Source organism: Danio rerio, chromosome 6, assembly GCF_052040795.2.
Source record: "Danio rerio strain M-AB ecotype USA chromosome 6, GRCz13ab, whole genome shotgun sequence".
NCBI classification, from domain to species: Eukaryota; Metazoa; Chordata; class Actinopteri; order Cypriniformes; family Danionidae; genus Danio; species Danio rerio.
In genome coordinates this window covers 40,962,895-40,990,356 of record NC_141026.1, presented here as the reverse complement: position 1 = coordinate 40,990,356, position 27,462 = coordinate 40,962,895, and the positions used below count along the sequence as shown (strand labels likewise).

At 38.9% G+C, this 27,462-nt stretch overlaps 1 protein-coding gene across 3 annotated transcripts; it reads left to right on the top strand.

Moving 5' to 3' along the window:
* Nucleotides 1–221: 221 nt before the first annotated feature.
* Nucleotides 222–26,075, top strand: cnga3a (cyclic nucleotide gated channel subunit alpha 3a). Of its 3 annotated transcripts, XM_087257642.1 has the most exons (9): nt 222–1,119; nt 2,928–3,065; nt 7,966–8,067; nt 16,623–16,799; nt 17,166–17,225; nt 20,254–20,496; nt 20,629–20,730; nt 20,807–20,913; nt 22,735–26,075. In XM_087257642.1, the coding sequence occupies exons 2-9, from the start codon at nt 2,965–2,967 to the stop codon at nt 24,138–24,140; spliced, it is 2,298 nt and encodes a 765-aa protein (XP_087113768.1). In that variant the 5' UTR covers nt 222–1,119; nt 2,928–2,964; the 3' UTR covers nt 24,141–26,075. The 3 variants fall into 3 exon arrangements, with proteins under 3 accessions (XP_087113768.1, XP_087113770.1, XP_087113769.1); XM_087257643.1 differs by lacking the exon at nt 16,623–16,799 and having other exon boundaries at nt 278–1,119; XM_087257644.1 differs by lacking the exons at nt 17,166–17,225; nt 20,254–20,496.
* Nucleotides 26,076–27,462: the final 1,387 nt, after the last annotated feature.

Below are 27,462 nucleotides of genomic sequence, written 5' to 3'. Positions count from 1 at the left end.
CATGACACTGAAAGTTATGACTTTTCAAATGCTATATATTATTTGAACCAGCTTCTCTCGCTCTCTATCTGTCTTGCACATGCTCAAAAGCACAGGAGCACACAGAACTCTTGAGATCAGGTGTAAGTTTTTATGCTGCCCTAAGATAATGTCCTCTTTTGACCCAGTTCAGTAAGAAAACAAAACAAAAGGCCAAATCATGTACCGAACATGTGCGATATAAGGTCAGCCCAGTTGAACTGGTGAACACTAGTATTTCAAGGGTTGAGGCCAAGAAAGAGTATTAGGTGGCTCAGATAGGCGTTCTGGCCTAATCTGGGATTAAAGATGCAACTCCGCAGATTGCCTTAAGGATTTCTCAGGTCTCATTAGCAAGGCTGGATGGCTGGGACAACCATGTTGATGCCAGAGCTGGTGATATCGGTATAGTGCCATCAATGCCTGCCACCATTTTCAGTCCATGGCTTATCTCTAAAAGTGCTGGCTCATCAGAACAAAAACATAGCCTTGCTACTTAGAAACTGTGTTCTCATAGTGCAGACGTACAAAGGGATAGTTTATCCAAAAGGCATAGTTGAGGGATACATTTAGATAAAAATCAGTGATTTAGGGATTATTTACAGGGAAAAAATGCTTTAAATTCAAGTCAAAAAAGGCAAGAGTATATCTGTCAGTAGAATTACAAAACAATAACATTTAAGTTATAAATATCAACCAATTTATTGTGTTGTAGAAATGACAATTAGCCGTTTATAACAGCTAATGAATATTAATGAGAAGACGAGCACTACGCTCCGCCTACCTCCACATCGAAAGCCCGGAGCTGTCAGTCATCGAAGGAGCCAAAGACTCTCGAATCGGAGCGCATCTTTTAGCAGTCTAATTTAAAACAAACTGGACATTTATGAGACACGAATCAGCCCAATCAAATAAAAGGATCAAAAAAGTGTGTAAACTGATGACCATGAAAGTAAACTCGAATTAATTCTGTGAAGATGGGATTTTACATCACGCTGAGCAGGATCACCAACTGCTTCATCCAAAGAGAGACTTGAACAGGAATTCAGCCTGTAGCTGCTGCCTAAATCTGTTGGACTACTGGATATTGTTGCTTCACAGGTACGTTTAATAGATAACGTGATTCCTACCTGATTAGCCTATACGTGCTGTAGCCTAAATATAAAAAAACAGCCACGAAAGTCTCTCATACTGTTGCTTTTATTGTCTGTATTGACAATGATGACCAAAATGTTGCCTAATGCACTTGCAATTAGACAAATGTAAAAGTTAACAGGATTCCCTGTCTTCTGGCGCACGTGCAGTAACGTTCCAACTAAACCGTTTAGTGTCCATAAACCTGTTCGGTTTTTCACTTATTGAGTGAGGAATAGAATCACAGACAATGTAGTCATATTTTACAATGTTAGCCACACTGTAAGAAAGCCAGCTTTATCACAAATTAAAGTCGCATCACAGATGCACATTTACTGTAAATATGCACTTTTATTTATTTTTAAAATCGTTTTTTGAGGGCTAGATGAAAAAAAGACTATATCAAGATGATATAGCTAGTTTAGGAAGTGTATGAATATATAATGAAGTCATTTTATAATGTTTATAATGGTCACTTTTTCTGTTAATTTCAGGTGGATTGACAAAACATTTTTGTGCTAAAATGTATATGAATATTTCGCCTATATAAATTTAATATTTTATTTAAATAATTTGAAAAACACTAAAACATTTAAAGCAAGAAGAATTGTCCCTGTTAAATTTGAGAAGAAAGTATGAGAATTGAAAGAAGGGAGCTCATCAAAAAGTTGATGTATTTGTAAGGGGACCATTGGGGACAGGAATCTTATGCACTCAAATATATATATATATATATATATATATATATATATATATATATATATATATATATATATATATATATATATATATATATATATATATTAAGTTAACGTAATCAATTTGGTTGGGACAACATAAATGAATTGTGTGGAATCCTGCATTTTTTTTGTATTTGTTACACTCAGAACAAAATATTTTGCTGCTTTTTCAAAATACTTATTCAAAATGAGCTGAAACAAGACAATTCTAGAGTTTTTTTTAAGGAATAGTTAAATGTTTATGTACAATCCACTTAAATTTGCTAACTTAATTGATTTGTGCTAAGAAAACATAAATGAATTGTGTAGAACCCTGCGCTTTTTACAGTCTACAAATCAAGCAGACGAGAATTTGCTCACTGTCCTCAGCATTAGCATTGTTCTGGATTTGGAATAGATTACACAAATAGCGTTGGTGGTGTTAGACTAATTACACTAATCTTCACTCAGCTATACGATAAAACTAAACATCATTAGATGGAGAAAGCAAAGCATCATTATTTTGTTTGATGACCCTGAAACCAAAATTAATATTTTGGTGTACAACTGCAATATTTTTGGTCATTTTGTCTTTTGGATTTTAACCTATATTTGTTTAATAAGTTCACCACACAGTTTAATCACAAAATTATTTACATGAACTACTTTCTTAGAGATCTACAGTATGTAGAAAGTCCCTTGATATCAAGTGGCTTTAAAGTACATCTGGGTTGCCATCTACCAGAGCAAAGGGCTGCTGATCTTATTTAGTGTTTAAGCAGCAAGTATTTTTAGGCGGTGTGTTTAGATGGCAGGCTGTCAGTGTTTGCAAAGATCAAGTCAATAACGTTCTCATAAACTCTTCAGATTTTAAACCCACTAATATTTGGGTTGATCTGCAACAACGTTAATGTCCGCAATGCATTATTTAATTATTGTCCATTGAAAGCCTTCTTGAATTATGCCTTTGAGCATAATTTGTAGGATCAAATGCATGCTTTAAATGTTTAATAATTCATGGTCTTTTGTTATGCTGTCTTGCTTTGTCTTATGAAGTGCTGGATGCCTAAAATAGGCAAAGAGAGGAATAAGAATGGCGAAGATTTGTACAGAACAGTCCTACCCGTCACAACACAGGCTATCAGTTCGGGCCTCTGAAGATGAACCGGACCACACTGAAAATGGTGCAAGCAGGTAAGAATTACAAATCAAGACTCATAGTGTGCAGTTTTACAACATTTATGTTTTTGCATCCTAATGTTACAATGAAATTTAAGATGACCAAGATGTAGTTTATTGATAAAAAATATAGAAATTTCACTTGTTATAACCTTTGAATTACACTGGGTACAGAATATTTTAGTATCTTATAGGGTATATGCACAGCTTGCGTTTCTTCCCATACTGATAAACTTCCGGTGAAGGGTTAATGTGACTTTTTTCAACGTCATAAGGTTCCTTATACAGCATCAATGTTGTAATGTAATTAAAATATAACCAGTTAAATAGACTGAAGCATTCATTTAGTAGTTTAAGCGTAAAACAAAATGAAAAGCCGTTTACATGAACGCCCTCTCAGGATCAGCAGGCGAGCGCAGAAACTCTATTGAAAATGGGGTTCAATATATTTTCAAATTTTAAAGACATGGAGCGGGAAAATGTAATTTAATGCAGGGATTCTTGTACAATCTGAAACCCACCTTATATCGTATAACAATCAGGTAGTGAAGATCATTGATTTTTAATGAAAACAGACCTTAAAGTCGCTGATTTTGTAGCGATATACAGTTCACCGGAAGCGTTTAACCCAGGTTACTAAAAAAACGTAAAAGTCCTTCTGCGTACTTCTGCATACCCCCCAATGTTTATTGTTGTGGGTTTCATAAACAACAAGCATGTTAATAAATGAAAGCAAACAGGCTCTAACTGTTTTTATTACAACTAAGCAAAATTATAAATATATCACAATATAATCATTAGTAACCACTGGAAACAGATCAACAGAGGATTGTAACACATTTAAATAGGAATTAAAAGTAATGAGAACAAACTACTGTATAGTGAAACTTTGTAATCTTTTTCGATTGTATTTAAAGGAAAAGTCCACCAAAAAAATGACAATTCTGTCAGCATTTTTTCTCCCTTCAATCACTCAAAAATATATTTTTGCTTGTTCATACTACTTATTTAAAATAAGCTGAATCAACACAATTCTTGAGATTTCATTGGGACAACTTAATTTTTTAATGTTCAATTCACATAAATTTGATAAAAGTGTTAACTTAATCGATTTATGTTGGGAAAATATGAATCAGTTGTGTGGAACTTATTTTTTACAGTGCTTGTTCCAAACCAGTTTGAGTTGTTATTCTATTAGACACAAAAGAAGATATTTTGAAGAATGTTGTAAATTGGTAACTTTTAACATTTGCTGTGGGAACAACTGGGGCAACATGGTGGCGCAGTGGGTATGTCACCTCACAGCAAGAAGTTTGCTGGTTCGAGCTCCCACTGGGTCAGTTGGTACGTCTTTGCGGAGTTTGCATGTTCTCCTCGTGTTGGTGTGGGTTTCCTCTGGGTGCTCCAGTTTTCCCCACAGTCCAAAGACAGGCACTAGGTGAACTGAATAAGCTAAATTGGTGGTAGTGTATGTGTTTGTGTGAATGCAAGATTGTATGGGTGTTTCCCAGTGCTGAGTTGTGGCTTGAAGGGCATCCACTGTGTAGAACATATGCTGGATAAGTTGGCAGTTGATTCCGCTGTGGAGACCCCTGATTAAAAATGGGTATAAGCCGAAAAGAAAATGAATAAATAGATAACTAATACTATGGAAATCAATGGTTACTGGTTTCCTATTCTTTACTATAGTTAAAAAAACTTGAACTGGTATGGAACAAGTGGAGGGAAAGTAAATGTTGTCAATATTTGGGTGAACTATCCCTTTAATCTTTGCACTTTTCAGCCAATATACTGTATGTAGTAATTCTTTTTTTTTTTAAATGACATATTAGTGCTTTTGAATGTCAACTATCCCTGATAATAATCTAATGCAAGCAGTACACTTTTTGGTTAGGTCTTTATTCTTATTATTTTAATTCAGTTGGCTTATAAAGTACTTCCATCCAGCATATGTGTGATGGAGAAAGTGAACATATAATAAAAAAAACAAATTAAAAATCAAACATGACATCAAGGGGCGACACTGTGGTTAGCACTGTCGCTTCATAGCATGAAGGTCGCTGGTTCGAGTCTCGACTGGGTCAGTTGGCATTTCTGTGTGGAGTTTGCATGTTCTCCCTGGTGCTCTAGTTCCTCCTACAAGTCCAAAGATACATGTTATCGGTAAATTGAATAAACTAAAATTGTCCGTAGTGTATGTGTGTGAATGTGAAAGTGTATGCGTGTTATCCAGTGTTGGGCTGCAACTGGAAGTGCATCCGCTGCGTAAAACATATGCTGGTTAAGTTAAGTTCTGCTGTGGCGACTCCTGATGTATAAAGGGACTAAGCCGAAGGAAAATGAATGAATGAAAACATGACCTCAATACTATACATTTGAAGAAAATATTAATTTCATCCTGAGTCCTGACTTCACTTTTGATTTCCTAAAGACTGTTTGCTAAACTGTAATATTTCTGAGGCAATATGAAACAGGATCATCTCAGGCACGTTTGTTTTTAAGCCAAATATATTTTTGACTTTAATAACAGCTTTTCTGCACATCTGAATTAGATTGTGACAAGTTCAACAATAAACACTATTTAGCTGAAATACAGTGCTTCTGGAAAGTATTCGTAGCGCTTCACTTTTTCCATATTTTTTTTGTTACAGTCTTTTTCCAAAATGGATCAAATAAATTTTTTATTCGAAATTCTACACACAATACCCCATACTGACAATGTGAAAAAAGATTTTTTGAAATTGTTGCAAATTTAATAAAAATAAAATGCCTGAAAAATCACATTTACATAAGTATTTACAGCCTTTGCCGTGACGCTCTGAATTAAACTTTCAGATACATTCTGTTTCCACTGATCACTCTTGAAATGTTTCAGCAGCTTAGAGTTCACCTGTGGTAAATTTAGTTGATTGGACATAATTTGAAAAGGCATACACCTGTCTAAATAAGATCCCAAGGTTGACAGTGCATGTCAAAGCACAAACCAAGCATGAAGACAAAGGAACTGTCTGTACTGTCAGGATTGTCTCGAGGCACAAGGCTGGGCAATATATTCAGAAAATGTCTGCTGCTCTGAAAGTTCCAATGAGGACAGTGGCCTCTATCATCTGTAAGCGGAAGTTGTTTGGAACCACTAGGAATCTTCCTTGAGCTGGGCATCTAAGCTGAGAGATTGGGGCAGAAGGGCCTTAGTCAGGGAGGATAACCCGATGGTCACTCTCTCTGAGCTCCAGCGTTCTTCTGTGGAGAGAGGAGAACCTTACAGAAGGACAACCATCTGTGCAGCAATCCACCAATCAGGCCTGTATGGTAGAGTGGCCAGACGAAGCCACTCCCTGCCTGGAATTTGCCAAAAGGCCTCTGAAGGACTCTCAGACCATAAGAAACAAAATTCTCTGGTCTGATGAGATTAAAAATTATTTTCGTTTGGAGAAAATCAGGCAGCGCTTATCACCACGATAATACCATCCCCACAGTGAAGCATGGTGGTGGCAGCATCCAGCAGTGGAAATGTTTTTCAGCAGCAGGAACTGGAAGACTACTCAGGATAGAGGGAAGGATTAATACAGCAATGTACAGAGACATCCTGAACGAAAACCTGCTTCAGAGTACTCTTGACTTCACCTGGGGATACTCATCCCGAGGTCCTCAGATTATGCGGAGTCACTGATTGGATCCAAGACCAGCGACGTGATGATCCCAAGGATTCCATATCCGGGACCAGGCCATATCCTGAGCTGCTGCTGCGCTTATGGTCGTGGGGAGTGGAGAACATGAGTCTGATTCCAGCGACGCTCCAGGGACAGACGAGTCTTCGCTGAGGCCATCTTCCAGCCTAAACCACGGCGAATGAAGCTCTGCACAAGACTTTTGGCCAGCGGAGAAATTAAAATGGTCGTGCCCAACCGCCAAAAAAAGGTGAAGTTTTTTTTCCCTCTCCGCTGTCGCCACTGCCTCGCATGGTTCAGGATTGGTAGAGCTACGCATCGATGAATTTGCTCTTCAGTGTTTAAACTCTCAGTAATGATTAAATCACACTGAACTGAGCTAAACTGAACTGAACTGAACTTAAACACTAAAACCTGAACCACACTGTTCCAGTTACTATGACCATTTATGTGAAGCTGCTTTGACACAATCTACATTGTAAAAGCGCTATACAAATAAAGCTGAATTGAATTGAATTGAACTGGGGTGACGGTTCATCTTCCAGCAGGACAATGACCCAAAGCACACTGCCAAAATATCATTGGAGTGGCTTCAAAACAACTCGCTGAATGTCCTTGAGTGGCCCAGACAGAGTCCAGACCTAAATCCTATTGAACATCTCTGGAGAGATCTGAAAATGGCTGTACACTGTCGCTTCTCATCCAACCTGATCGAGCTTGAGAGGCACTGCTAAGAGGAATGGGCAAAAATTCTCAAAGACAGGTGTGCCAAGCTTGTGGCATCATATTCAAAAAGATTTGAGGCTGTAATTGCTGCCAAAGGTGCATCAACAAAGCATTGAGCAAAGGCTGTGAATACTTATGTATGTGATTCTTCAGGTTTTTTTATTATTAATAAATTTGCAACAATTTCAAGAACTCTTTCTTCACATTGTCATTATGGGGTATTGTGTGTAGAATTTTGAGGAAATACATGCATTGAATCCCTTTTGGAATAAGGCTGTAACATAAAAAATGTGGAAAAAGTGAAGCAATATGAATACTTTCCGCATGCACTGTATTAAAATAATGAGATAATAATTATTTTTGTATAGTTCTGAAAGATATGTAATCACTCAGATTTTTAATATTTAGGTAAATAGTTAAGATGAATGTGAAACGCATTGTTGTATTGTTCTTTTTGCTGCTTAGTTTCAATTGCCTTTTATTTTTGAATTTTGCAACAACTTTGTCTTTTTTTTCTTCAGGCCTCATTCTCTATGTGACGACAACTCCTCTGACATTCAGGGGATTGTTTCCACTGAAGGCTCCAGTAGAAGCTCTTTCACAGGTGCTGGGGCAATGGCGAGGTAACATCTAAAGCACCCAAACCTAAACTTGAATGTAGTTTACCATGTGATCCCTGATTACCACTAGCCAAAGTCAAATGCACACTCATTCTGTAAATCATTAGTTCAGTCATTAAAACAAATCTGATTTTGTCATACAAATCTAACAGAGAGAAACAAACAACTCATCAACCAAACTGCCAAATTGAAATGTGTTAGACTTATACCTTACTAAATGATAAGGATTTTTACTTGCCCCATTAAAAAATCGAATAAATTACTTCTTGGCCAGATATTTAAAATGTTTTAAAATAAGCAAACTCTAGTTGTTTACATACACTTTCTTTTAACACAACCTTTCTTTGACAAGTTCTAAAAAACTATAATAAGCTAAATATGTTCACAACAGTCTGTCCAGGTCAGTGTCTTCATCAGGTAGCTATGAATACAAGGATAACTTTACAATTAAACCATATTGGTAGGTAATAAATCAAACTAAAAGTTTTAAAGTTGGATTGTTGGTGACTGGATGGCTGTTGGCCCGATTGAGGTAGCTTTACATAGACATAAGAAAATGAAGACCTTTTTAAAATGATTTAAGACATACAACACAATGTTTTGATGAATTTAAGACCATCTATGAGCTATTTTTTTTTTAAATTTAAGACATTTTAAGGCTCCCCGAACACCCTGCATTTAATCAGTAAATGTTTTCTAATTAAGACCATTGATTAATTAGGATTGAGTTCAGAGGTGTGCAATGTTTGTGTAACGGGGAGACTGACACGGAGGGATCCATTTTGCAGTATTTATTAAGTCACACTTAAACATCAACACCTCGCACGGTTGTGCGAACATACAACATACAACTCAACGATGATTAGCAGATAACAGAGGCAGAGTGATTACCAGGCTTGAGTAAAGGGCAGGCAGCGTGGTTCAGAGTCCGTAATACAGGCTTTAGTCAGGGGCAGGCAGCGAGAATCAGAGTCCGTGTAATCAGGCTTTAGGTCAAGGGCAGGCAGAAGACAGAGCAGAGTCGAGGAACGGGCTGAAGTGGTAAACGGGAGATCAGGCAGGATAGAACGCTCAGAAATGCTGGCCGGGGCTAAACAAGACTTCGCAATGAAGTGTGTGTGTGAGCTGCTTATATGTGGTACGTGGGTCATTAGTGAGATGGAGAACAGGTGTGCTGGGATCTGAGTGAGAAGGATGACGTAATGGTTAGAAGTCCGGAGATGGTGACCTCTGCTGGTCAGTGAGGGGAATGACTGGGACCGAGTCGGTGACAGAGCCCCCCCCCCAACGAACGGCTCCTGAAGTGAGGCAATTCTCGACGCCGGGGTCTTCCACGGGGGCGAGGGGCCGGCATCTCCGGATGTTGTGAGTGGAACTCTTCCAGTAGTGTGGTGTCGAGGATGTCCTTGTGTCGAGATCTTTCCTCCGAACCGTACCCCTCCCAATCAACGAGATATTGGAGTTGACCACCCCGGCGTCTGGATCTCAGGATCTCGTGGATCTGGTAAGCCTCTTCGCCATCGATCATGAGAGGCGGGGGACCCTGTTCACCGGCTGCCACCTCCCTATCCGTCTCGGCTGGACCAGCAGCAGGCTTGAGCAGAGAGACATGGAAAGTTGGGGAAATACGAAAATGATTAGGGAGTGTCAGTCTGAACGAAACAGGAGATATTTGTCTTTCTATCTGGAAAGGACCCACGTACCTGGGACTGAGTTTCTTGCAGGGCAGCTTGAGGCGTAAGTCGCGGGTGGAAAGCCATACCCATTGTCCTGGGGAATACATGGGACCAGGACGTCGGTGTCGATCGGCTTGTTCCTTGAAACGCCTTATGGCGTGAGAGAGGTGAGTATGAGCTGCGTTCCAGACCTCTTCGCAGTTTTTAAACCAGGTATCCACCGCAGGGAGTTCAGAGGTCTCACCGGACCAGGGAAAGAGCGGAGGTTGGAAGCCCAGCACGCATTGAAATGGGGTTAATCCTGTAGATGCCTTTCTGAGGGAGTTCTGAGCATATTCTGCCCACATCAAAAATTTGGCCCATTCGTTCTGGTTCGAATGACAATACGTGCGGAGGAATCTGCCGATTTCTTGGTTCAAGCGCTCTGTTTGCCCGTTGGATTGGGGATGATAGCCGGATGTTAGGCTAACGTTGATTTGGAGATTTTTAAAGAATGCTGACCAGAGTCGGGATGTAAACTGGGGACCTCTATCCGACACGATGTCTTCGGGGAGACCATAGTACCGAAACACACACTCGCAGAGTAATTCGGCCGTTTCCATGGCTGTGGGCAGTTTGGAAATGGGGATAAGGCGACAGGATTTTGAAAACCGGTCCACTACGGTGAGGATGGTGGTTTTGCCCTGAGATATGGGTAAATCGGTGATGAAATCTATAGCGATGTGTGACCAGGGGCGATGTGGCACCTCCAGGGGTTGGAGTAATCCAGCTGGACGGTGACGGGAGTGTTTGGACATCTGACAAGGTGAGCATTTGTTAATGAAGTTGATTACATCCTTGTGTATGGATGACCACCAGTAGCGGGATTGAATCATTTGCACAGTGGCTGTGCTGCCTGGGTGACCGGAACTGGGGTGGTCATGTACCTCGGAGATGAGTCTTTCTCGAAGCGACGGGGGAACAAAGATTTTATTCTCCGGACAGGGCTGCTGAGAAGGATTATCTTCGGCGGCTTGGAGGATCTCCTGATCTATATCCCACTGGATGGGAGCGACAATTAGAGGACTTTTGATTATGGGCTCGTCAGGGATTTCAGAGGTCTCATCGTCTGAGAGGCGGGACAGAGCATCTGCTTTGATGTTTTTCGAACCAGGGATATAGGTGACTTGGAAGTCAAATCGGGTGAAAAACAGCGCCCATCTTGCCTGTCTAGGATTCAGACGTTTACAAGACCGGATGTATTCTAGGTTCTTGTGATCAGTGATGACGATGAAAGGGTGTTTTGCGCCCTCAAGCCAGTGTCTCCATTCCTCTAGCGCAGCTTTCATGGCGAGGAGTTCTCGGTTTCCCACATCGTAGTTCCGTTCAGCGGAGTTAAGCTTGCGAGAATAGAAGGCACAGGGATGGAGCTTCTTATTCACTAGGGATCGCTGGGACAGGATGGCTCCAATTCCAGTGTTCGATGCGTCAATTTCGACGACAAAGGGTTGTTCGGGATCAGGATGACGCAGAATGGGTGCACTGGAGAAGCGAGTCTTTAGCTGAGTGAATGCTCGGACAGCGTCGGGGTTCCATTTAAGGCGAGCATTGTTGGCTTTGACCATGGCGGTCAGTGGGGCAGCGACTGAACTGAAGTTCCGTATGAAGCGCCTGTAGAAGTTAGCAAAGCCCAGGAATCGTTGTAGTTGCCTGATGGTTTCGGGTTGCGGCCATTGTGTCACAGAGTCAACCTTTTGCTGGTCCATGGCCACGCCTTCTGGACTGATAATGTAGCCCAGGAATGAGATGCAGGTCTGGTGGAATTCGCACTTGGAGCTTTTTGCATACAGCTGGTTTTTAATGAGACGTTTGAGCACTGCCCGAACGTGCTGGATATGTTCAGATAGCGAATTGGAATAGACCAGGATGTCGTCAATATATACTATGACCCATTTGTTGAGCATGTCTCTAAATATCTCATTTACAAATGCCTGGAACACGGAAGGACTGTTTGCTAGGCCGAAGGGCATAACGAGATATTCATAGTGGCCGTCAATTGTAGAGAACCCGGTTTTCCACTCGTCTCCCTGTCGTATGCGGATGAGGTTATAGGCACTACGGAGGTCCAACTTAGTGAAATACTGGGCGGATCGGAGTTGTTCAAGGGCGGCAGGAACCAATGGTAATGGGTAGCGGTATTTGACTGTGATCTCATTCAAGCCTCGGTAATCAATGCAAGGGCGTAAGCTGCCATCCTTCTTCTTAACGAAGAAAAACCCTGCTGAAGCGGGAGAAGTAGATGGTCGAATGAATCCTTTCTCTAGCTCCTCAGAGATGTACTTCTTCATAGCCTCAGTTTCAGGTTGTGAGAGAGGGAAGATGCGACCACGAGGGGGCGTGGTGCCGGGTAGCAGCTCAATGGCACAGTCATTATCACGATGAGGAGGGAGCTTAGTAGCCTTCTGCTTATTGAATGCTTCAGTTAGATTGTGATACGCATCAGGAACATGCTGGAGTTCAGAGTCTTCGGTCTTGTTAATTGTGTTGATCTGGATAGGGGAAACAGGATGCAGACATTGGGTAAAGCATTGATTGCTCCATTTTATGATCTCACCAGTTCTCCAAGAGACTTGAGGGTCATGCTGTTGTAGCCATGGTAACCCAAGAATCACAGAGTGTTTAGGGGAGTTGATGGCAAGAAGGGAAATTTCTTCTTCATGGAGAGAGCCTGTTTGAAGCAAGATTGGCAGGGTCTGGAATTTTATACGTCCTTCTCCCAAAGGGCGCCCATCTACAGCAGTGATGGCTATGGAGGAATCACAGGAGGTTAAAGGAATGGAGTGAGTGGTGGCAAACGTGTAATCAATAAAGTTACCAGCGGCTCCTGAATCGATCATGGCCATAGTCCCAATCTCATCTCCATCGTTTCTCAAAGTGACAGGTAGATTCACAACATTATTAGTGGTAGTGAACATAGTGGTTGCACTCACCGAGAGGGTTCTAGGGAGAGGCTTGTTGGGACATAAAACCTTCGTATGACCTGGAAGTCCGCAGTAAATGCACAGGTGATTTTTTCTCCGTCGTTCTCGCTCTTCTGGGTTCAGACGGGTTCTACCCAATTGCATGGGTTCAGCGGAGGTTTCAGAGGATACAGGACTGGAAGCAATTGAGCAGAGCGGATTGCGAGTGCGGAGGAGAGTGTCTAACCTTATGGAAAGCTCGATTAGTTGATCCAGAGTTTTCCCATCGTCACGACATGCCATCTCTCGCTGCAATTCTGGCTTTAGAGCCCTTCTGTAGAGCGTGACAAGCGGATCGTCAGCCCAGCCAGTTTGCGCTGCCAAGGTGCGGAACTGCAGGGCGAACTCAGCTGCGGAGCGATCTCCCTGTTGGATACACAATAGCTCCTCGCCAGCGTTACGACCACCCTCCGGATGATCGAACACAGTGCAGAAACGTTTGAGAAAGTCATTAAACGAGGGAAATATCGGGGTACTGTCTGGCCAAACTGCAGTAGCCCAGTCTAGCGCTTTCCCAGTGAGCAGTGAGCACACAAAAGCAATTTTCCCGTTCTCGTCCTTAAACAGATGGGGTTGTTGGGCGATAAACAGTTTGCATTGCAATAGAAAGCCTTTACATTTTGCTGGGTTACCTGAGAACTTGTCAGGAAAAGCCAATCGAACTCCGGAAGTCATCGGGGGTTGTGCAACAACAAGTGGACTTGGAGAGTAGTTGGCGGTGGGTTGCGCAGTGACAGCAGCTTGCAGGTTTTGGAGGGATTTCACCAGTTCATCTGTTAACTGAGTTAGGTGTGTTAGTTGTTGTTGGTGGGTTGACAATACCTGAGCTTGTGTTGTGACTTCGTGAGACAAAACCTGGATGGCTGCGGGATCCGTGTTGGGCGAAGTCTTCTGTAACGGGGAGACTGACACGGAGGGATCCATTTTGCAGTATTTATTAAGTCACACTTAAACATCAACACCTCGCACGGTTGTGCGAACATACAACATACAACTCAACGATGATTAGCAGATAACAGAGGCAGAGTGATTACCAGGCTTGAGTAAAGGGCAGGCAGCGTGGTTCAGAGTCCGTAATACAGGCTTTAGTCAGGGGCAGGCAGCGAGAATCAGAGTCCGTGTAATCAGGCTTTAGGTCAAGGGCAGGCAGAAGACAGAGCAGAGTCGAGGAACGGGCTGAAGTGGTAAACGGGAGATCAGGCAGGATAGAACGCTCAGAAATGCTGGCCGGGGCTAAACAAGACTTCGCAATGAAGTGTGTGTGTGAGCTGCTTATATGTGGTACGTGGGTCATTAGTGAGATGGAGAACAGGTGTGCTGGGATCTGAGTGAGAAGGATGACGTAATGGTTAGAAGTCCGGAGATGGTGACCTCTGCTGGTCAGTGAGGGGAATGACTGGGACCGAGTCGGTGACAGTTTGTAGTCTATTATATTATTTTAATAGTTGTTTTAATTATCTGCAAGCTGACATTGTCACTCTAATACAATCTCACAGCAATTCATACCTTTTTGATTTAGTGACTAATTTGTATGAATTTGTACCATCTCAGTCATACATTTTAGATTTGCTCATCTCCCAATGACAGATGTGTTTCGGTTTTCCTCCTTTGAAACACCATACATTTTTAAAAAGAAATTAATTGTATGAATTCAACTATTCTGCATATGTAAAATAGCTGTTTCCTCTTGAGATCAGGATGGTCACTATGCAGAAAACAAACACAACACATCAATAGACTCCAAAAGTGCTTTTGTGCTTGAGTGACCAAACAGTTCAAGATGTGGCCTGTATGTTTTATTTGTTTTGCTTTTAATACTTAGGACTAGGGCCAGACAGTATCTGTGGACATTTTTTGCTATTTGTTCAAAATTTTGAACAAAAGAATTTTGTTAAAAAAATCTGAATTTTGTTCAAAAAATCTGCAGATTTATGTGGAATGATTTTGGGAGTTTCGTAAATAAAAACTAAATATATGATGTAAATATGTATACCATTTTCCCTTTTATTTAATGTTTACAATGCATATCCAATTAGATCCACACAATTGGTAAATAAAGCAAGTCTCTCATATAATATATCTCCCAAAAAAAAAATATTACTTTACAAACTGTATTGTAAATAAATCATATGAACATTTTCTTTTATTCATTCATTTTCTTTCCAGCTCAGTCCATTATTAATCCGGGGTCGCCACAGTGGAATGAACCGCCAACTTATCCAGCACGTTTTTACGCAGCGGATGCCCTTCCAGCCGCAACCCATCCCTGGGAAACACCTATACACACTCATACACTATGGACAATTTAGCCTACCAAATTCACCTGTACAGCATGTCTTTTGGACTGTGGGGGAAATCGGAGCACCCGGAGGAAACCCACGCGAACGCAGGGAGAACATGCAAACTGCACACAGAAATGCCATCTGACCCAGCTGAGGCTCGAACCAGTGACCTGTGAGGCGACAGCACTACCTACTGCGCTACTGCGTTGCCCTGAACATTTTCATATTAGTCAATAGTATTACTGAAATTAATTTAAAAACTGAATAAACATAAATTTACACACATTTACACACAACTAAATGAATAGACTTAATGATGGGCCAAAAATCTGCCGATTTCTGCGAGCACATAATCCCTGTGGGAATACTTATGAGATTTGATATAGTTAAAGGGGTAGTTCACCCGAAATGATGTCATAATTTCTTCATCACCCATTAGTTTCAAACTTGTTCAAGTGTATTATATCTGTTAAATGCAAAAAAAAAAGATATTTTAAAGAATGTTTGACACTGGCGTTACATACATTTTTTTTATCTTTCTATGTATGTCAATGGCTTCCAGTTGCCAAATTCTTCAAAATATTTTATTTTGTGTTTAAAAGAATAATGGTGAGAAATGGTGCCGTATTTGGGTGAAATATCCTTTTGAGTAATATCATACAAGCAAGAGAGCCCTCAAATACAGAAAATGGGATCACAATTTTATCAAACATATGGTATGTTAGCACACAGCAAGAAGCTCACTGGTTTGAACTCCAGCTGGGTCAGTTGGCATTTATGTGTGGAGTTTGCACGTTTTCCCCGTGTTCATGTGGATTTCCTCCAGGTGCTCTGGTTTCCCTCACAATGCAAAGACATGCACTATAGGTGAATTGGGAATGCTAAATTGTCCGTAGTGTATTTTTTGAATGTGGGAGTGTCTTGGTGTTTCCCAGTACTGGGTTACAGCTGGAAGGGCGTCCTCTGTGTAAAACATTTGCTGGATAAGTTGGCAGTTCATTCCTCTGTGGTGACCCCTGATGAATAAAGGGACTAAGCTGAAGGAGAATGAATGAATAAATAAATGAATGAATGGATGTTCCCATAGAAGCCAGAGCAGAACACTCATCAAGACAGAAACACCCACCACCTACTGGCTACACCTAACCCTAACACTACTCAGCAAAATCAAATTTAAAGGGGCAGTTCGCCCAAAAATGAAAGTTCTGCCATCATTTCCTCACACTTTACTTGTTCAAAACCTACTTGACTTTCTTTCTTTCATTGAACACAAAAGAAGACATTTTAAAAAATGCTGAAAGTCTGGACTTATTAACTTGAATAGCCGTTTGTTTCCTACTTTGGAAGTTGATAGATGTCCGCAACCAGCATTTTTCAAAGTATCTTCTTTTGTGTTAAACAGAAAAAAGAATCTCATAAAGGATTAAAACCACGTAAAGTAATTTTTATCCAAAATAATAATTCAAACAATTCACTAAAAACTTTTAGATGCCACACCACACAGCCTGAACGAGTGTGCATTTGACATGGGTCGCTCAGAAAGCTACATACTGTATAAAATGCTCGGAAATGTTTCTGTTTGACATGTTTGGGTGTCGCAGGGTCACTCAGTTCGTGATAATGCTGAGGAACTGGGCCACACACAGGCTTCACAGAGAGGTTGAGCGTCCTGACTCCTTCTTAGAGCGCTTTCGTGGACCAGACCTCAAAGACATATCTAGCAGAGGGAGTAATGCCCGATCCTCTATAGGCCTTCCTGACAGGCCGCATAAGAGGAAGTAAGTTGAAAAAAAAAAGACTTTCTGTACAGTTTCTCTTTGCACAGAGAGTCAGAGATACCACTGGTTTAATAAGTGGCCTTGAAAAATGAAAGAATCCTGCTGAGAATCGTGCAGCACAGGTGAAGAAATATTTCCGCAGATGATTCATACAGGATCAGAACACATAAATAAAAAGATTGGGTTTAGCCAGATGTTCAAATCAGAAAACAGTATGTACGTTTCTTTCAATAGGTACAACAGTATCACAGTAGCTTGTAGATTAGAAACACTGTAGACATAGATACTAAATCAGTGATTGTCCTAGATCCCTTAGAATGTAATGAGCAATAATGACGTCAAAATAAATGCCTTTTGCTCCTCAAGAAAAGCCAATCCCTGGCCTCTGGCAGTTTACAATATGAACAACTGCAACAACACAGATGAGTAAGTACTCGATAGAAACAATCCCACTTGGTATAGAAACCCCGGGATAGTGTTTTATAAATAACAGAAAGGTTATTCAGTGTTTAGATACATGCAGGCAGTAGAAAGTAGGATTTTAAATGAAATAGAAACACTTAACTGTAATGTTTCTGAAATATACAATTAATATCAGTAGATTATAGTCTAGTACAAAGGCTTAGTAGTAGTGTTCGGCGAGTATTGGTAGTGTTAATGCTGCCATCTGCTGGTTAACATGAGTGTACTCAGTGCTGCCAACTTAAAGGGATAGTTCAACAGAAAATGATAATTCTGTCATTTACTCACACGTTACGTTAGACAAACGTTTTTGAGTTTCTTTTTTGCCTTCTATTGACCACAAAGGAAGATATTTTGTAGAATTTTGAAAACCGGTAACCCTTAGGCATGATCCGGTATAAGTTTCTGACGGAATGATAACCTTGGATAAAAATACCACAGATTTACGGTATTGTGAACTAAAATGTATTCTTTTAAAATGTCTGGGTTAAGCAAACAGACAAAAAAAAAAAACTTATCCCCATTAAACACTATTTTATTTTAAGAAACATTTATAATATTTTAGAGCTGTAAACATGTCAGTCTATATAGCTGAAGTAAATCATTGACTTCTGCTTTCTTATTTAGTTTCAAAAACACAGATTTTTTACAGCACATAAAAATACATTAAAAAGCTTACATATATCCTGGGAATGATATAAGAGAACATTTTAGCGGTATTAAAACCTTGACTTTTCCAAACCGCGGTAAACTTTGAAACCGCTTATCGTCCCATGTCTAGTAACCTTTTCCTTTCATGGTGGTTATTTTTTACTCATTTTCAAAGCATCTTTTTTATCTTCAACAGAAGAAACCATTTGAGGGTGAGTAATTTATGGTTAATTTTTTTTTTCATTTGCGAGTGATCTATCCCCTTACCATTTTGCTAGCCTTAGCAACTTTTCAGGATACATGCTAGTACATTTTTGTTTTTCTATTTTAAACAAATTTATCGCAAATTGTCAAAAGTGCCAAAAAAAAGAGGAATATATTTTCCTCTAAAATACACAAATAGAAGATATCACTAAACCGATTGCCTGCCAAGCAGCACATCAGCCTGGAGTTAGTTACATATAAATTACATTTACGATACACTTTATTAGGTTGTACATAAAACGAATGATCATTTAGTGCTAGTTTTCTGTCAAGACCTTATCCATCACGTTGAAAGAAATTTACTTTAAGCAATGTGTTCATTCAGTTCAGTGACTTTACATTAATACTGTACATTGTGTAAGTGGATAATCCTTAGATTTAATTCATATACTATAAAAAATATCTGTTAACTAACTGTTACCCATTTTCAAGGCCAGACATTTGATTTCTGCACATAATTTTTAAAAGAAATATGCATTTATTTTTTTTTACCACTGATTTATGTGGAATTGTGATATAAATAATTCTTTCAATTTGTATTTTTATTTAAGGTTTACAAGCTGTGATTACAATTAGAAACACTTGTTTGGTAAACAAAGTAAGTATTGCATATAATAAAAAAGACAAAAAAATATTATTCTACATACAGCGTTAAAATGATTAGCCCTTCTGTGAATTTTTTTGTCTTCAAATATTTCCCAAAGGATGTTTAATAGAGCAAGGAATTTTTCACAGTATTTCTAATAATATTTTTTTTTCTTCTGGAGAAAGTCTTATTTGTTTTATTTCGGCTACAATAAAAGCATTTTAAATTTTTAAAAACCATTTTAAGGTCAAAATTAATAGCCCCTTTAAGCTATATATTTTTTCAATTGGCTACAGGACAAACCATCATTATACAATGACTTGCCCAACTAAACAAGTTAACCTTCTAAAAGCTCAATACTAGTATCTTGAAAAATAGCTCAATTTACTGTCATCATGACAAAGATAAAAGAAATCAGTTGTTAGAAATGAGTTATTAAAACTAATATGTTTAGAAATGCGTTGAATCTTTCTGTTAAACATAAATTGGGGATAAATATACAGGGGGGACTAATAATTCTGACTCCAACTGTACATGTAAATGAAAATCTTGGGTTCCACACAATCGATTTGAGTTGGGACTACATAAAGAAATTAAGTCAGCTTATTAGTTTTTACAAATTTAAGTCGATTCAACACAAAACAATTAAGTTGTTTAAAAAAAACGTTAGAATTGCGTTGTTTCAGCACATTTCAGGTAAGTGATTTGAACAAACAGCAAACATCATTTTTAATTGTGTGAACTTTTGAATGTTATTGAATAATATTACTGACTGGAAAAAAATATATATTCACACTCAATTACATAAGTAAATAAATAAACTCAGTACGTACGTTTACATTTTAATATAATTAAGACAATACTCTGATTAAGAGTCTACCATGTAAACAGCGATTTTTAATACATTTAATCTGATGGAGGTCAAAATCGAACTAAACAGAAATTGAATTAAGACAGGTGGAGTATGTGCAGTACAGACATGTAAACACCACAATCGAATATTACCGTCGTGCAGGACTTTTCACCGTGTTTTGTGACAGAATAGTCCATATATAATAATTTGATTACTGATGTCCATGTAAACATAGTCACTGATGGGATAAAATTCCATTCCGTGTGAGTCTCCTCTTTTAAAATGCATTATGGGACCCTGATCTCTTCTTTAACATTGTCTGACTTTCATTTATTTATAATTTGTTACAATAAATTTAATAAGAAGTCATACAAAGTAGTAAATCTGAATGAAAACTAACGTACTGTCAGCTCATTACCTCCCAGTCATTTTCTATAAGTCATCTTGTACATATGTAGGTGGTATGTCATTTTAGATGCACTATATGCAACTTTTAGCAACAAATCAACAGTTTTTTTCAACTTATATTGAAAATGAGTTGGCAAAACTGAGTATACTAGTGCTGGTTCCCAGTAGTGACCCGTAGACAGCAGAATAGCTGCTAATTCAACTAAAAACAACCTGAATGCTACCTTCAGCAAAAAAGAGGACAAAAAGGAAGAGATAAAAAAAGACGGAGACAAAAAGGAAGAGAAAAAAGATGAGAAGGAAGAGAAGAAAGATGAGAAAAAGGATGAGAAAAAAGATGAAAAGGATGAGAAAAAGGATGAAAAGAAGGACGAGAAAAAAGATGAAAAGAAGGATGAAAAAAAGGACGAAAAGAAGGATGACAAGAAAGATGATAAAAAAGATGATAAAAAGAAAGATGCTCCTCCTCCACCGTGAGTACGACACAAAAAAACAATTTAAAAGTAGTGTCAGAATAGAGAAAGTGAACAGTAATTTCTAAAATGGATGCCGTGTTTTAGTATAGAAGTGAACGTGGCCAGGCTATAATGCAGTCTGTGTTTCAGGAAGGAAGTGTGGATCATGGATCCGGCTTCAGACAAGTATTACAGATGGCTGTCCATCATTGCAGCTCCAGTGTTTTACAACCTGATGATGCTGGTGACGAGGTGTGTTCTCTCACTGTATTTCACAGGCTGTGTGGAGAGAGATATAGCACCTGCTTCATTGTCTGTTTTTCTTCAGGGCCTGTTTCAACGAGCTTCAGAACACTTACACAATACTCTGGATAGTCCTGGACTACACTTCAGATGTTATCTACTACATGGACACGTTTGTCAGGTCCAGAACAGGTGTGGTGGCTTTTCATTCGGATTTTCAGTTTGTATAAAATACACTAACACACTTGTTTCATTTTTATTTTTCAATGTACAATTAATCATTGAGAGGGTTTCTGCCATTTCACACTTATATCTAAGGATTGTTTTACTTGCCCCATTAAAGTTACTTCTTGAACAGATATTTTAAAAGTGTCAAAGCAAACTCTGATTGTTTACATGTATATATTTTTTTCAATATAACATTTCTTAGTCAAGTTCTAAAAATTATAATAACCTAAATGTATTCACAACAGTCTGTTTAGGTCAGTGTCCTCATCAGGTAGCTATAAATACAAGGAGAACTTTACAATATTGGTAACCAGAGGTAATAAATCAAACTTTTGTTAAACGTTTTAGAGATGGATTGTTGGTTATTTGATGGTTGTTGGCCTGATTGAGGTAGCTTTACATGGACATAGGAAAATGAAGACCTTTTTAAAATGATTTAAGACATACAACATGATATTTAGATGAATTTAAAACCATATATATGGCTAAAATCTTGTTTCTGAAATTCAACACATTTTAAAATTATAAGACCCCGCGGACACCCTGCATTTAATCAATTGGATTGATTTGACCAGAAATTGTTATTCTGTTAACCAGGGGTGACCTAAGTCTTTCTTATGAAGGGCCAAACACCAAACATAATTGAGAGCTGTGGGCCAAAGGTAAATATAGCAAACTGAATTACAAAGTTGCCATGGGTAATTTCCTAATTTTTAAAATAATATTTATAATCATATTAGGTTAACCACTGCATTATAATTTTGCACATTTTATAATTAACTTATTACAATGAAAAAAGCCACTTCTTTTATAACACAATGGATTTTAATGCACATGTAATTGAATCTGATTCATTCGGCATGTTAAGGAGTACGAGATTAGGTTGTTCTCGAGAGCTCCCCCTGGTAAAGGAAGAAAGGGGGAAGATTTGGTGGACAGGAGATTCTTCAAAAAAAAATGAAGATAAGGGAGTAATGCTAGATGGGCTATTTATAGTGAGTTTGGAATAATCAAATCAAAAACATACCTAACAAATCCTGGGAAGCAGAATTTTCAAGTGGCCATTCATCAAGTAAACATTAAATGCTCTAAAAGAAATGTATTCATAAAATAATTACCAGAGGTTCATCGGCTTATGATTGACCACGGCTGGTCCCACATTAGCTATGATGATTTACTAATCATGCCAATCCAAACATACATAAATAACCAAATTTTCTTACCTTAGTCATCTTTGCCTTGAAGTCCCAGTTGGGCTAATTGTTGAGTTTACATGTTCTCTCTGTGCTCATGTAGGTTTACCCCAGGTGCTCCGGTTTCCTCTGACAGTCCAAAGATATGCAGTATAAGTGAAATGACTAAACCAAATTGGCACAGTATATAAGTGTTTTAGTACTGGGCATTCACCGCATAAACATATGCTGGTATAGTTGGCACTTCATTCTGCCGTGGCAATTCCTAATAACTAAGGAATAAGCCGAGACCTACCTGAGATCAGACTCTGTTTTTTCCTGATGAAACAGGAGGGAGCACCGGGCTCAATGATCTTCTGAGCTCAGGGGTCTCTCTCAGGACAGCATGCCAAACCTGCTTTATTATCGATTATCAACTAAGTGTGAACTCTTGGAAGTGATAGTAAAATTGTTTACATAATTTTTAAAAAAATGTACCATTCAACATAAAACCTCACCACCCCTTAACTTTTTAATATTAGTATTGTATATATCCAATATTTTTCAACCTAAATAAATCAAACTGAATGAATTATTCTACATTTTCTCACAGGTTTCTTGGAACAGGGTCTCCTTGTCAAGGACTCCAAAAAACTGATCAACAATTACAGGACAATCCCACAGTTCAAATACGACATGATCTCCATGATCCCCACAGATCTCTTTATGCTAAAAGTGGGATTCAATAACCCTGAACTTCGCTTTAACCGTCTCTTCAAAATGGCACGTCTCTTTGAGTTCTTCGACCGCACAGAAACCCGAACAAACTACCCCAACATTTTCCGCATCAGCAACCTCGTGCTTTACATCCTCGTCATCATCCACTGGAATGCTTGCATCTTCTTTGCCATTTCCAAAACCATCGGCTTTGGGACCGACACCTGGGTGTATCCCAACATCAGCCACCCTGAATATGGACGCCTGGCCAGAAAATACATCTATTGCCTGTACTGGTCCACTCTCACCCTCACCACCATCGGAGAAACGCCACCTCCAGTTAGAGACATTGAGTATCTATTTGTGGTTATGGACTTCCTAATCGGTGTGTTGATTTTCGCTACCATCGTCGGTAATGTCGGCGCCATGATCTCTAACATGAATGCATCCCGGGCTGAATTCCAAGCCAAGATCGACTCGATCAAGCAGTACATGCAGTTTCGTAAGGTCAGCAAAGACCTGGAGGCCCGAGTCATCAAATGGTTCGACTACCTCTGGACGGAGAAGAAGACCTGCGACGAGAAGGAGGTATTGAAGAATCTTCCAGACAAGCTCAAAGCAGAGATTGCCATCAACGTCCATCTGGACACCCTGAAGAAGGTGCGAATCTTCCAGGATTGCGAAGCCGGACTTCTGATTGAGTTGGTGTTGAAGCTGCAACCTCAAGTCTTCAGTCCTGGAGATTATATATGTAAAAAAGGCGACATCGGTCGAGAAATGTACATCATTAAAGAAGGAAAACTGGCTGTTGTGGCTGATGACGGCATCACACAGTTTGTAGTTCTCAGCGATGGCGCTTATTTTGGAGAAATCAGCATCCTTGGGATCAAAGGCAGTAAAGCTGGAAACAGAAGAACTGCGAATATTCGTAGTGTCGGCTACTCAGACCTCTTTGCTCTCTCAAAAGACGACCTGGTGGAAGCGCTTACTGAGTATCCAGACGCCAAAAAAGCCCTGGAGGAGAAAGGAAAGGCCATTTTAAGGAAGGATAATCTTCTGGACGAAGCAGTGGCGGCTGCAGGAGCTGATCCCAAAGATCTGGAGGAGAAGATTCACCGCCTCGAGGGAAACCTTGACATTATGACTGGCAAATTCGCCAAGCTGATGGCAGAGTACACGTCCTACCAGGGCAAGATCAAGCAGAGGATCACCAACATGGAGAATAAAGTGAAAACGCTGCGGCCTGAAGACCTGTCTGAGGTGATCGAGGACAAAAAGGAAGAGGAGAAGAAGACTAAATAGTAATCCGCATAGACTTTGGGGTTTAACGGGTTTCCTATGTATGTACATGTACATTTCTACACATAGAATGTTACTTTGAAACTGTTTATACAGATCTATTTATACATTTGACATATGACAATGATGTATTAATTGCCATATATTTGTGTTAAAGGGATAGTTCACCCACATTGCTGTCATCACTTACCCTTCACTTGTTGCAAACCTGTTTGACTTTCCTACTTCCGTTGAACACAAAATAATTTATTTTGGCGAAAGCTAAAAACTTTGAACCACTGACTTCCATAGGATTGCTCTTTCCTACTTATAGAAGTTGAGAAATCACAGGTTTTCCATCTTCTTTAGTTTAAAGATTAAGGAGCCCCTATTAGCTATATAGGTCAAAAAACACCTTCATTGTCTGATAATATGCTTTTAATTTTACCTAATTATCCCAACAACTACTATATGATTTGTTCAGTGATTCATTTGTTCCCAAACCCCTCCTTTGCGTGAGGCTAACCTGCGCTGAATGGTCCGATGACCCAGGCTGTTGTGATTCGCTGAACGTTCAACCCACAACGGCTGTGAAGTAGCACATAGAGTATGTGAGAGCCCAATGCAGAAATGCATTAAAGCAATGCAGTTAAACAGCAGCATATTACTCTACTCCTAACGCTAACCTAAAGTAATAACGACACAAATTCAGTATTAATCCACACAGTGGCAAAAGTTTAACTATTCAGAAAATTGACCGCGCTGTGCATGTGAGTAATAGCTGATGGTGTCTATAGCAAAGACAAACAGCAGAGGATTACAAGTTCAGAAACGGATTTAAATCACTTAAGAAGCACGTGTCACGTTTTCAAAGTGGTTTTGGATGCAATATGTGAACAGCCCCATACAGATTTAACCTGGGAGATACAATACAAGCACTGATGTATAAAAGATAAGTAAATACAAGCCACGCACAAGTTACAACACACAACAAAATACATATTTTGCAAACTACACAAAACGGGGAATCGATTTTAATTACACTTACATGTTGTGATCCGAAGGAAGAAGAAACTGGTCCATGTGATCTGCAACAGTTACTGACAAAGTCCCATAGATAATAGTCTTTGCTGCTGCTTCCTTTAAAATCAAACGGCTGGCGAATCCCACCCTGTAGTGTAGGTTATTGTATCAAAAATCAGAAAATGACAGGAACAAACACATCACACAGTTGGCTATACCGTGGTATTGCTGTGAAAATAAAGTTTAACCCACAGCTGAAAATCCATCGCTCAGTGATCGTCATCATCATGTCAAGAAGAGTCCCGTGATCCCCTGTGCTCTGCTAGTGACCAAAGGAAAAGGCACATTCACGTTTTACCAGATCCGGCACTTCATATTTGGTGATGTACCATATCGACAGCATCAGGTGCAGGCAAAACATCCGAACACAACAAGATTCATTTATTCGACTATGGGTCGACTCTTGTTAGAATTAGAAGAATTAATAGATTTAAACAGATTGACACCTCAGCTGGATGTTTTCATTTACTTAGAGCTGTGTTACACACTGCATGAAAGCTCATTTTCAAAATCCACAATAGGGGCAGGCATGGGCCGGTATAAGATTCTGATGGTATGATAACCTTGGATATAAATATCACAGTTTCATGGTATTGTTATTACTGCTCTAAAATATATTCTTTTTAAAAATCTGGGTAAAACAAAACCTTTTCCCCCTTCGAATACAACATATTTTAATTTGGGAAACATTTAAATTATTTTGGTACAGTAGCTAAACATGTCAGGCTAAATAGTTAAAGTTAATCGACCTGCTTTCTTCATTTTTTTCAAAAACACATTTTTTTTTTTACAATTTAAAACAGCATCTTTTCTGCTGGAGATATCACTGTCCTAAAAAGCTAAAAAATAAATTCATTTTAAAAATTGTACTCATACCTCAGGAAAAATTTAACAGTTTTAAAACCTTGACTTTTCCAAACCGCAGTATACCTTGAACACGGTTATTGTCCCATGCCTAAATAGGGGCTCTTTAAAGAAACTCATAAAGATTTGGGATCAATTGAGGGTGAGTAACTTTTAGTTTTTGGGTGAACTATACCTTTAAAAATGTAACACTGACGTTGCGTTTATTCAGTTTATGCAGTATTGGACCGTTCAGATGACACAAAACACTGGATTTTCTTTTTATGCTCTCAGGAAATACTATTATTTAAAAGATTAGGGTTGGTAAGGTCTCTTATGTTTAACCAGGCTGCATTTTTTTGTCATTTTAATGTATTCCTGTGATAATAATGCTGAATTTCCAGTATCAGTGCACCAGTCTTCACATAAAGCTATTCTAATAAGATGATTTGATGCTCAAGAAACTTTTGTATCATGAAGATGGTTGTTCTGTCAGCCATGAAAATGTTTTTTGAGCAAATATAAAGGTAGAAAGAGTATTTATTTGAAAAAGTATTTTTTGTAATATAAAGGTCTTTACTAATAACTTTGATCAGTTTAATGCAGATTTTTGTATTATTACTATTTTGAATTGTACCGACCCCACACTTTTAATTGGCATCATTTCTAAAATATATGTTCAAAATGGTACTGGCAAAATCAAGAGCTACATTTGCAGCTCAAAGATAGATTTTTTTTCTTAATTTGGCAGAAGTGAGAACATTTTGTAGTATGTGTAGTTCATTTAACGATGTTTTAATTCATATTGTTAAAAATTTTGCTCAAAAAGACACTCAGAAAGTACCCAAATGTGTTATTTATTAAATGCTCTAACAAATGTTTAGAATCATTCAATTTACTTGAACTACGTAAACCAGCTGATAAGCTACAAATGAATTGCTATATGGGTTAAAACAAACAAGTAGATAAAGTATGATGAAGTAAAGTAAAACATAAAAATCAAATATAACCCCCACCACAAACACACATTTCAATATTTAAATGTAGTTGTATCTGTAGGTTATTCACCAAGAAATGGCTTATGTTGAGTTTTTATAAAAAGTAAATTTATGCTAGATATGTAATATCATTTTTATTTAAGTTTGGTGTGGAAATGTTAACCCATGTCTGTGTGTGTGTGTTTTACATACATGTACACACTTGGAGACATAATCTGGTATAGAAAAGCTTTCTCAAATATTGATCCCATTATTGTATTCATTTATCTAAACTGATTTTCTGCACTGTCACCTCACAGCAATAAGGTCGCTGGTTTAAGCCCCAACTGGGTCAGTTGGCATTCGTTTGGAGTTTGCATGTTCTCTCAGTGTTTGCGTGAGTGTCCCCCACAGACATGCACTATAGGTGAATTGAATAAACC

Coding starts and splice junctions, on each gene's coding strand:
- cnga3a (XM_087257642.1), top strand. CDS start 2,965: ATGGCGAAGATTTGTACAGAACAGTCCTACCCGTCACAACACAGGCTA. Junction 3,066..7,965: donor ACTGAAAATGGTGCAAGCAG/GTAAGAATTACA, acceptor TTTTTTCTTCAG/GCCTCATTCTCTATGTGACG. Junction 17,226..20,253: donor AACTGCAACAACACAGATGA/GTAAGTACTCGA, acceptor TGCTACCTTCAG/CAAAAAAGAGGACAAAAAGG.